Raw genomic sequence first — 12343 nt, 5'->3', positions numbered from 1 at the left:
GAACAAGAATAACTCACACCAGAACAGAAGGACACAGTTTCAGATCTTTCCATGTCTTGGGATCTTCCAGCAGTCACCAAAACAAATCGGAGATGGCTACATAACAAACTTCTACTCCATGCAGTGAGTTCCTGCTGGTTAAGTCACATAATTCATTGCTGTAGTTGTTGAAATTATAGTTATAATTATAAGTGTTGTAAACTCTGGCTTGTTATGTTATCACTGGCAGAGATGGAAAAGGCCAAATTTCAGTGGTGAAATTCATGCTATGAATACTTAATGATATTTAGTCTTTGCCTATTGTCATGTTAGTCCTTCAAAACCACCATTTAATGTATATACAGTTTTAAAAAATCACACTACAGTAAATTGAGAGCAGCTTAACAACACATGTCTGGTTATGTGAATTTGCTTTTTGATAATCTACTTTAAAAAGGTGATACAGTCAAGAGTTCACCACTGTTAACTTCTTTCATTTACAGTTTTTAAACATTCGCAATAGACACAAGTTGCTGAAATTTAGAAAGTGGAATTCCCCCATTTATCCATTAGTTATGTCTTAAGCAGAACATTTTTGTCAAGTGTGCATGAAGCACCGCATATTCTCAATCACAGGCAAACTGGGACTGTAGACAGGACAACTAGCACTCTTTAACTTGTCATCCAGGTAGAATGTGATTTGTTGCAAAATGAAGGGAAAATACACATGTAAATAGTGGCATACATTATTTTAAAATGTGTAAATGTCTTGTAAAGGGTTGCTATATTCTGTACTAGAGTTTGAATGGATTTTATAAAGCACTTTATTGTGCTTTTATGAACATTTTCCCTACTATGCCAACTTTTGTAAAATTTGGGTTGAGGATTTGGACTGTAATATGGGTCGGTTCTGTCTCTTAGGTCATTGGGAGGACCATGCGCCAGATCAAACAGTTGAGAAAGGGACTGAAAGATGTGATGGTATGGCCCCTGCTGACATCTAGGCCAGATGTTGTCCCACTTATTTTCCCCAAAATGGCTGAAATGCAGTTCACACCCCAGGTAAGTCAGTAATTTAGTTATATTTGTCACTTTACTTGATGAATTTACATGTATTTTCAATGACAGAGCTGGTTATTTTTCCTTTTACCAAGAATGTGATCTGCATATTCCTTCACCAAAATAAATTCTCCCTTTTAAAATAATTACAATTTGTGTATTCTTTAAGATGCTCCTACAAAAAATCACATGGCCAGTTGAGGACAGTGATGATGAAGACTTTGGGCCCTATTTTAACGGTCTGAAACGCAAGTGGGAAAGCGCAAAGCGCAAGTAGCTTTGTGGGCGGTTCTACGGCGCTATCGCTATTTTACAGGCGGACAAATGACGCTTGCGCCGCGGCGCAAGCGTCAAAAGGGTTGGTCTGAAGCAGCCTAATTACCCGTAGGTGTGGTTTGGGCGTAACGTGCAACAAACCAATGAGAGTGCCAGCTCCCATCCCCTTTAAGAGCCATGAGCGCATTTGAATCGGACGAGTTGATATTTTGACAGCGCGTCTGCAGTCTCCGATGAGACAGATGCACATGAATTTGCAAATGGCTTAGTTTATTGCCAAATAATGTGGCCTAATTCACACATGGAATAAGGGGTTTTCTTCAACAACTTCAGAAATACTGAGTCCTCAAATAAATTTCGGCAAAGAAAACGTATGATAGGCTATAACATATGATATGCGGTAACTGTGGTTCTATTTAATGATATACGCAATACATTATAAACATTGTTTCTTATCAGTATTGTATGCATGTGTCCCCGCGGTAATAGACATTGCCATTGATTGTATTATGCGTTACGTGTTTAGTTTGCCCAAGTGAAGGAATTCAAGTACCTCGGGGTCTTGTTCGCGAGTGAGGGTACTATGGAGCGTGAGATTGGCCGGAGAATCGGAGCAGCGGGGGCGGTATTGCGTTCGCTTTACCGCACCGTTGTTACGAAAAAAGAGCGGAGCCGCAAGGCAAAGCTCTCGATCTACCGGTCTATCTTCGTTCCTATCCTCACCTATGGTCATGAGGGTTGGGTGGTGACCGAAAGGACGAGATCGCGGGTACAAGCGGCCGAGATGAGTTTTCTCAGAAGGGTGGCTGGCGTCTCCCTTAGGGATAGGGTGAGAAGCTCAGCCATCCGTGAGGAACTCGGATTAGAGCCGCTGCTCCTTTACTTAGAAAGGAGTCAGCTGAGGTGGTTCGGGCATCTGGTAACGATGCCCACTGGGCGCCTTCCTTGGGAGGTGTTTCAGGCACGTCCAGTTGGGAGGAGACCTCGGGGAAGACCCAGGACTAGGTGGAGAGATTATATCTCAACAATGGCTTGGGAACGCCTCGGGATCCCCCCGTCAGAGCTGGTCAATGTGGCCCGGGAAAGGGAAGTCTGGGGCCCCCTGCTTGAGCTGCTCCCCCCGCGACCCGACCCCCGATAAGCCGACGAAGATGAGATGATGATGAGAGTGTTTAGTTTGCGTGTGTTAAAACAGAGCACACACGCGCGCCCGCATTCATTAATTCTTTTTAACACTCACTCGCAGTAAAGCAATGTTTTTCACGATCAAATAGGCCTACTCATCAATCCTAAAAGTTATGGGCATGTAGGCCTACACGATGTCTCAAGAAAATGTGTTTGCTGTACGGTGTTTGCAGATGCATTGATTAAAAAGTAGCCTACAACTTATTACCGCTGCATCAGCTGTTCTTTCCCAAATAATTTACCAAGAATGTGCGGCTAGGTAGATGAGAGAAGCAAAGTGTATTCGCGAGGTGCACAAGCAATCCGTATGCATCGCATGCGCATGTATGCTTGCGCCCTTAAAATAGCATCTGAACAACGCGCCACTGACTTTAAACCAGGTATTTCCTGGTCAGTAGCGCAATGGTATTCAGAGACGGCAAAATACCGTTTGCGCCAGAACACGCCTCCTCCTTCCGCCGAACCAGAACTTGCGCCGGATGCAAGATAGGGCCCTTTGACTTAGAGTCCACGTGCCGCGTCACTGGCTTTCTAAGGTTGTTCATTGAAACAGGTATAAACACCTTATTTGGCTAATGCATTGCTCTCTTTACAAATGCTTCTATGTCTCATGGATAGATGTGATCAATTAGAACTAAATGTCTTGAATCCATTTTATGACTTTTAGCTTCATCAGGTAACCTGGCCCAGCTGTTGACATTCTGGGTTGGCTGGGAGATGCTTCCTCCCAAACTGAGAGTGGAGATTTCTGGGGGAACCCTTCCTACGTCCTCCACATGCTTCGAAACACTAAAGCTGCCAGCTCATTTCAAAACCTACATGGATTTTGAGGAAGCACTTGTCTCTGCCATAAATAGTGCACAGACTGGATTTGGACTTGTTTAATTTTTTCAGACAGATGTCATTGAATGCACTGTTAAGTAGGTCAGGTCAATTGACACAAGTTCAGTGTCTTTGAAAACTAATAAACAAATAAAACACTGGGTTGGACATCAGTCTGCTATGATTCTTGATAAAACTTGCACAGTCTCTACGTATAATCTAAGTGCATCAGTTAAAGAAACTCCTGGAGCTGGCAAAATGGCAACCTCTTCATCTGAGAGCTCACGGGCCAGCTGAACCTCAGGGACTGACACAGTGCCTCCATGAAGACTGTGAGGTCCGTTCCAGTCGATCCCATACTCTTCAGGAACCTGAATGGAGGACAAGCATGATCAATCTTGTACTTAAAACTAGTTTGACGGGGCTTCCGGTTTGGCGATGATGCGATAGGCAGCAGTAAAGTAGAGCTCCCGGTCAAAATTAGTAAAAAACTGTGTAAAACTCCTCAAATTATCTGAATAGGACATGGATAAGAATACAAGGGGTCAAGAGAAAGACAAAAGGCTTAATATGCTAAAACCCGAATCACAAAGTAAGAAAAAGATGACGACGATGTCAAAGGAAACCAACGAGGGCCTCGTGCTAACAGCCAGCGCTGACAATGACGAGCAACCTAGCTGGGTGGCTGCGTTTCAAACAAGCATGCAGACCACCCTGGCTTGTATGCAAGTTAAAATTGACGCTGGCAGGCAAAATATGGAAACCGAACTGGACAAGATAAGTAAGCAAATGGATGATGCTCTGAAAGGAGTTCGAGACGAGATGGCAAGATTGAGAGAAGAAATGGGTCAAATCAGAACGGACACGACGCGGAGCCTGGAGAGCTGCAGGGAGGAAACGAGCGGCAGAATCGCACGTGTTGAGGTGGATATTCGTGATCAACGGAAAGACATGGGATTGGTAGAGGAACGTGTGGGAGAGACAGAAGAATGGAACACCGAGGCTCAGGACGTTATCACGACTCTGATTGAACAACAGTCCAAACTTCAGGAAAAACTGACTGACCTCGAAGGACGATCCAGAAGAAACAACATCCGTGTTTGGGGTGTGAAAGAAGGGCTTGAGGGGGCCTCGACCAAAAAATACATTGACGAGCTAATTCACAAGGAGCTAGATGTACCTGTTGGTGAGGAGCTTCAGATCCAAAGAGCACACAGGGCTCCAGCCCCCAGACCAGCTGAAAACAAACCAGCCAGAGCAATCATTGTGAACTTTCTGAGCTTTGATGACAAAGAGAGCATCCTCAAGACGGCGTGGAAGAAGAACGTGCAGGTGTCCGGGCAACGAGTCACATTCGATCATGATTATTCTGCGGAGATTGCAGCCAAGCGTCGGGACTACGCTGGTCTTAAAAGGATTCTCAAGGAAAAAGGTCTCCGGTTCCAATCACCCATGGCCACGCTGAGGATCCACTGGGGCGACGGAACCAAGATCTACAACAACCCACAGGAGGCTGCCAGGGCGATGCGACAGAAAGGATTGGAGGTACCAGTTCGGAGAGAGGAAAGACCTACGCTGCTGCAGAGAGCCGAGGCAATACGCAAGTGGACCAGGGTCGGGAGACGAGAGCGCGGAGATCCCCCCAGTACGCGAACAACGAGGGACCCGAACTGAGGATAATCAATGAGTGACGGGATGGGAGCGAGTCCTATTGCTTACCATCCCCGACTTGAGGCTTCTATGGGTGAGCAGGAAATTGACTATAAATCGCAAGTGCACATTCTATTTTGTAGGATAACATATATAAAGGACACCAAGCGATTAACACAAAGGTAAATTGACCTACGACCGAGTGCAAGGGATATCTTCTTATAGATGACCTCAATGTTATTTGATCTGGCTTTGTTGGCCATAATGTTCAGACTATTTGATAAATTTGACTCCGAAACAAGTTTTGACCGGGAGTTACGGAGTTTAATAATGTTGGACAATCTTAGTGAGCTTGGGAGACCCATAGCATTGGACGTCTTCGCCACTAGGGGGGGCCCATCCACTAGGGATGGATTTACCCCCTGCCCTCCAACAGGGAGAAGAGGAATAGTTTGCCAATCCTCGTTTAACTTGGGAGACCGAACCATGTTCTTTTGCTTTTGGTTTGGTTTTTGTTTGTTGAGTTTAGCGGTTGCTGCTGATTTATTATTTGTGACTCTTGACATGTGGGGAGCTGATGAAGGACACTCTGAGAAACTGTACAATGGATAGGGGTTTGCAAATGGTGTCTTTGAATGTTAATGGAATGAACAACCCAGTCAAAAGAGCCAAGGTGTTAGCAAAATTTAGGAAGGAGGGGACCGTGGTCATATTTCTGCAAGAAACTCACTTGTCGTCCCAAGAGCATGACAAATTAAAACGGTTTGGATATGATAATACATTCTACGGCTCATTCAAACAGACCAATAGGAGAGGAGTGGCCACCCTAATCAAGAATTCTGTGAAATTTGACTTAACTAAGGAGATAAGTGATAAGGAGGGGAGGTATGTGATGGTTAAAGGGAAGATGGAAGGGCAAATGGTCACGTTACTCAATATCTATGCACCACCGGATAGTGATAGAAAATTCTTTAAGACTATATTTGATATCATAGCGGAGGAATCAGAAGGTACTCTTATCTGCGCAGGGGACTTCAATGTGACACTCGATCACAAATTAGACACCACTAGTACCAACAGGAGCAGGGCACGTATCAGTAGGTACGTAAACCTACAACTGTCAGAACTAGGAATTGTGGATGTGTGGAGAGATATGCATTTACTAGACAGGGATTACACTCATTACTCGCACAGATATTCGACCTACTCCAGGATTGATTACTTTTTTATGACGACAGGGGACCGACACAGGGTGGAGGACTGCAGAATAGGGGTAACGGACCTATCCGATCATAGTGCTATATACCTGACGGTGGACTTGAACAGCAGGAGGAGAAAGACTGAGTGGAGAATGAATGTAGGACTATTAAACAATAAGGATTTGGTAGAAGGGATAAGGCGAGATATAACTAGATACAGAGAGGAGAATGATAATGGGGAAGTGGACCCGACTATTTTGTGGGATGCACTAAAGTCAGTAATAAGAGGGAAGTTAATAGCACAAACATCTCTCCTCAAACGAACCAGACTGGAGCTCTATCAAAACTTAATCGGACAACTTAAAAAACTGGAAAAACATCACCAAGAACTGAAAACCATCGAGACGCTAAAGAGGGTTAAGGAAGTCAGAGGAAAGATCGATCAGATACTATTGACAGAAGTAGAGAAGAAGGCCAGATTTGTGAAGCAGTCTTATTATGAGGGAGGGCCGAAGGCAAGTAAATTATTAGCCAGAAGAATAAAGATGCAACAAAAGTTAAACACTGTACACAAAATTAGGGATCCCACGACTGATGAGCTAGTAAGAGAACCAGAGGACATAGAGAGGGTGTTTGTCGATTACTATAAAGCGTTATACACACAACCCACAGCAGCAGAGCCAGATAGGATGAAAGATTTTTTAGAAGGACTGGAACTGCCATCAATAGGAAGAATACGGAATGACCTCCTGACCTCAGCTATAACAGAAGAGGAATTAGAGGAAGCAATAGGTAGAATGAAAAATGGCAAGACAGCAGGTAGCGATGGATTTCCATCAGAGTTCTATAAGTTATTCAAACAGGAGCTGAACCCAATATTGATGGCATCATTAAGGTATACGATGAAGGAGGGCAAAATTCCCCCCTCTTGGAAAGAAGCTAACATTACCACGATCCTAAAAGAAGGGAAGGACAAAGACCTATGCAGTAGTTTCAGACCAATATCCATACTTAATGTAGATTATAAAATATACACCTCAATACTGTCAAAGAGGTTTGGGACATTCATGCCCGATGTGGTCGATGAGGGTCAGACTGGATTTATAAGAGGAAGGCAAGCACAGGACAACATAAGGAAGGCTATTCACATTGTGGATGAGACGCAGAGGAGCGGAGAGAGTGCGGTCCTGGTGAGTTTAGATGCTGAAAAGGCCTTTGACTGTGTAAACTGGACATACCTTTTCATCGTGTTAGAAAAGTTAGGATTCAATGATAGTTCAGTTAAATGCATCAAAGCATTGTACCAGGAACCGACCGCAAGAGTGAGGGTAAATGGGAGTCTATCGGATAGGTTTATATTAGGTCGATCGACTCGACAGGGCTGCTGCTTATCACCCACTCTCTTCGCTATCTTCATGGAGCCCTTGGCCCAAGCAATTAGACAACACCAAGACATCAGGGGAGTAGAGATAAGAGGGACAGAGCATAAATTGGGTCTATTTGCGGACGACCTGCTGGTATACATAACGCAACCAGACGTAAGTTTTCCGGCTTTGATGGGCTTACTACAGGAATATGGATACTATTCAGGGTATAAAATTAATGTGACGAAGACACAGATCTTGACGTTAAATTACTCACCTCCGAAAAGGCTCAAAGAAAGTTTCAAAATCAGATGGGACTCAGACGAAATGAAATACCTGGGGGTATACATCACAAAAGGAATAGACAAATTATACAACGCAAATTATTTACGCACCAACCAAGAAATAAACAAGGATCTGAGGAGGTGGTCACTTATCAACCTAGATTTTAGCTCAAGGATAGAAGTGGTCAAAATGAACATGCTGCCAAGACTGCTGTATCTATTCCAGTCTCTACCTATACAGATACCACAAAATCAATTCAGGGAGTGGGATAAATTGATATCTCGTTTTATTTGGGGAGGGAAAAGACCAAGGGTTAGATTTACAACTATGCAGTTGCCCAAAGAGAGGGGGGGATTGGCAGTGCCCAATCTCGAGGACTATTATTATGCAGCGCAGCTCAGGGCGGTGATATGTTGGTGCGATTCACATTATGAAGCCAGTTGGAGGTTCATAGAAACGGGAGGGCTAACAGGGAGGGAGGGCCTTCAGATCCAGACAATGTTAGGGGATAGGGAACGTTTTAGGACACAGGGGAAATTATTGGATACAATCACTAGATTCACTTTAGACATCTGGAACACTGTAATTAAGAGGTATAAACTGGAAAAGGAAACCAAGGTTCTTAGATGGCTGGCTCATGACAGTAGGTTTCAACCAGGGAAAGATGATTGGAATTTTAAGAGATGGGAGGTTAGGGGTATCACGGCAATATGTACTATAATGGATAAAGGGGTGATACAAACTTTCCAGTGTCTTAAGGACAAGTTTGATTTGGGGGGCAGAGACTATTATAGATACATACAGGTGAAAGATTATTATGATAAGGAAATAAAAATAGACAAATCTGTAGGACGGAACTCGCTGATTCAATTGGTGATTAATGCATACGAAGGGAGGAAAGTGAGGGCCATTTCAGCTTTATACCAAGCACTGCATGAAAACAGGGGAAACTCAACAAATTATATCAAGGATAAGTGGGATAGAGAATTGGAGATAGAGATGACCGAGGAGGAATGGGAAAATGTATGTAGGATTCAGCACTCGGCTACGGCTTCGAGGTTGTGGAGGGAGTTTGGTTGGAAGAAAGTCATCCGGTTCTTCATAACACCAAAAGTGAAGGGGATGTATACACCAGAACATAATGACTGCTGGAGACAGTGTGGCCAGGTTGGGGCTGACCATACGCACATATTTTGGAAATGCCCCAAGTTGAAGGTGTACTGGGAAGAAATATGGGGGATATTGAAGAAGATCCTGGGTTATGGAGTGCCTATGACTGGATTGGTGCTGTATTTGGGGAATCTGACGGAGATGAACGTACAAGCTGGAGATCTTTATTTGGTCAAAATCTTGCTTGTCGCTAGTCGGAAAGCTATAACTAGAGCATGGTACAAGGTTGAGCCACCTACAAAAGAACAGTGGTTGAGTGTAGTAGAGGAAATATATGATATGGAAAGGTTCACGTTTATACTGAGGGTGCAAGGGGGGAAACTTGACTCGAGATGGGTGAAATGGATTGAGTTTAAGAGAGAGGAACAAATGTAACGTTTATAGGACACCGCACGACCATGAAGCCTGCAAGAGATGTTATGTAAATAAGGAGTAGCTCACATGTCACACTGTCATTTTTTCATTTTTTTTTTATTTTCTATTATTATTTTATTTTTTATTTATATTATTATTTCTGTTTAGTTATTCCGTTTTCTGTTTTATTCAATGGAACTGTGATTATCTGTAATTTGCAAAAATGCCAATAAAAATTTAAGTAAAAAAAAAAAAAAAAAAAACTAGTTTGACATGTCATTACACAAGGTAGTTAAGATTGTTATTTTTGGTCACCAAGTCGGTGAGAAATTAAATGTTGCCTATTCAATTGTTGTTTTGTAAAATAATACAGTTGTGCATAGTATGCACCATAAAAATTACAGCTCAGAGGTTGATCTTTGAAAGCTCAGGAGACTGAAGAAACTATAACCTATGTTTCATTTAAAGTAGCACGTTTAGCACAATATCTTGTCCCATTATTCCTTTGGGGAAACAGACAGTGAAGTGTTCAAAGTTGATTGTTCTTTAACCTCAGTAGGATCCTCCATAGGGCCTTGCTCTCTGTATCTTCTCCAGAGTTGCTGTGGCGACTGATTCCTTTCAGTTCTAAGACCATGAAAGTTCCAAGCATCTCGGAAAGAGTCGAGGCTTTGCTGAATTAGTGGAAGGAAGATCCGGTGCAGTGCGAAAAGATGGACTTCATTGTCTGGATTCAGTGTTCCCTGATCTTGCAATGAAGTGAAAATCTGATAGAAGAGGTCCAGGGCATGTTCATAAACATCTCTCCACATCCTCTCTATTCTGTGTTTAGGATAAAATTGACAAATTGTTAATTTACGTGACATATGCTAAAGAAGTACATTAAACTGGTACGTTTGTTTTGTGAGCCTAGTTGTCAAACATATTTATTTACCGCTGATTGTGGACACTTCTGCCTGTGATGTGTGAATTCCTGTCGGTACCTCTGCTTCTGATCATGAATTCTGCTACATCTGCATTCTCCCCCCCTTTATCAGACCGTACCCTTGATGGCAGCTCATACTGCTCGGCAGCGGCAATAAAGCTCTGTAAGACCGTCTGAGCACGATTATTGCCAGCCACAGTCAGGTAGACCACTAAACGACTGAATCCATCCACCCCACCATGGACAACAAATCTCCACCTGTCAGCCAATTGTGAACACATGAAAAATAACAACTTTATTGTAAAGCAATTCTAATGAAACATCTAGAAAGATGCATTGTTTATCTACTTATATCACTGACCTGATGAGCTTATGGTGGCCATCTATATGCCACAAAGAGTTTGGGCCAGGAACAGAATACTGTCGTCGTCTTAATACACGCAGCCTTAGACGTCTCATGTAGACTCCCTCTGCATCGACTCTGCGTAAAGACTCTTGCAGTCTTGAGACTGAGGGGAGGAAAATAAAACGAATAACCACACACTCACTGGCTACTTATTTTGAGGAAATAGTGGTGTCATAATGAAAGACATGACGTGTGTATTTTCTATTTTGGATTTTTGAATGATTTTTTGTTTAAGAAGACTCATTCCCCCTGGGTTGTATGCAGTAAGCGAGGTGTGTTTATTTACGTTGCATGTCATGTTAATTAGGTTTGTTGTCCCGTTGTCATGGCGACCACTGCGGTCCAAAGGAAGTCCGGTTTTCGCTACGGCTAGGATACTTGTTACAACTGTATTTGTGTTATCGCTCCTCCAGTGATAAGCCAGGTCTTGATTTTAAATACAGGGCTTTAATGATCGTCAACCCGTGAGAACCAGGTCAAAGAAAGAAGATATAAATGAACAAAAAATAATGCTGTATGAATGTCTAATAAAGCTTGCGTCATAACATAAATACAACTAATCATCTGACACTGGAGGTCTGCAGCCAGACCCCTCGCAACGTCTTTCCATAAGCGGACTTCCTTCACCTTTCAAAGGGCAGAGCTCTGTATTAAAAATAAATGTAAATAATGCTCATATTAATATACTCACTTGGAACACGCACACCTCTTGCATTCAGATGACCGCGCATTAGCTTGTAGCCGGTGTTTGGATGTCTTCTGTGAATTTCACTTACAATACGGTCTAACTCATCATCACTCACAGCTGAATAGAGGTCTGTCTTTCTGCACAAACAAAATATCAACATCAAGTAATGTTACCTTAAACATAATATCCTTTCTGAGTGGATGAGACCAGCAATCCCTAAACTGAATTAAAAAAAAGAAAAAAAAAGTGTAAATACCTTAAACCGTTTTGTTTCATGCGCCTCCTGATGGTCCTCTTTGACACTCCGAACATCGCTGCAATTTGACCCGCGGGTAAGCCACTAAGAACTTGATGCTCCAGAACTGCACTCGGTATGTCAAACGCCAAACGCCCCGGTCCCTGTGTGTGTTGGGCCTGATGCTCCCTGGTACCAGAGAAGCGGTGGACTACTTCTTCTAAATTTGCAGTCACTCTATAATCAATATCTTGGTCAGAAAGTGCGGAAATAACTCCAAGAACTTCAATAAATTCCTCTGCTTTACTCGCTACATGCTCTGGGTCAGCAGGTCCTGCTTCCACATCCTCTGCTAAATCTAAAACGTCTCTCACCAACTCCCTAGAAAGTTCATGAAGATCCTCCATCATCATCATCTTCTTCTTCACACTCTAGATAAAGTTTAAGTTCAAATCAGTTTGACAGTTTAACAATTCCTCTTCTTCTGCATTACCGCCACCTACTGGTATGGAGTGCTCCATTTTCTTTATCCAAGCACTCTACTTCAGACCAAAGCAATGGATCAGACTCGATTAGCGTTAGCCCCACCCACCGATTTTGATGGGCGAGTTTGACAGTTTTACATTTCATGAAGCACTGAAACACAGGATCATGAAATGTAAATGTAAATCATGAAATGTAAATGTAAATCATGAAATGTAAATGTCAATTAATTAAATAGTATTTAATTCCAATTTTAATGAATT

General features: G+C 42.8%; 1 protein-coding gene and 1 long non-coding RNA gene across 3 annotated transcripts; one reads left to right on the top strand and one right to left on the bottom strand.

Annotated features, from left to right (window-relative positions):
• The first annotated feature begins 3 nt into the window (after nt 1-3).
• Nucleotides 4-1262, top strand: LOC115549002 (uncharacterized). Its single transcript, XR_003977680.1, has 3 exons — nt 4-123; nt 901-1041; nt 1208-1262. It is a non-coding gene; the product is annotated as an uncharacterized LOC115549002 (long non-coding RNA).
• Nucleotides 1263-3365: 2103 nt separating this feature from the next.
• LOC115549000 (uncharacterized) lies at nt 3366-12017 on the bottom strand. Of its 2 annotated transcripts, XM_030363968.1 has the most exons (6): nt 11619-12017; nt 11366-11499; nt 10630-10777; nt 10278-10526; nt 9895-10165; nt 3366-3692 (listed from the first exon to the last, which is right to left on the bottom strand). In XM_030363968.1, exons 1-6 carry the CDS (start codon nt 12011-12013, stop codon nt 3492-3494), a joined length of 1398 nt encoding a protein of 465 aa, XP_030219828.1. In that variant the 5' UTR covers nt 12014-12017; the 3' UTR covers nt 3366-3491. The 2 variants fall into 2 exon arrangements, with proteins under 2 accessions (XP_030219828.1, XP_030219830.1); XM_030363970.1 differs by lacking the exon at nt 10278-10526.
• Between the last annotated feature and the right edge of the window lie 326 nt (nt 12018-12343).

The sequence above is a fragment of the Gadus morhua genome, chromosome 8 (genome assembly GCF_902167405.1).
Source record: "Gadus morhua chromosome 8, gadMor3.0, whole genome shotgun sequence".
Classification (NCBI taxonomy): Eukaryota; Metazoa; Chordata; class Actinopteri; order Gadiformes; family Gadidae; genus Gadus; species Gadus morhua.
Note: the sequence above shows the minus strand (reverse complement) of the source record. Positions and strands in the feature narration are given on the sequence as shown.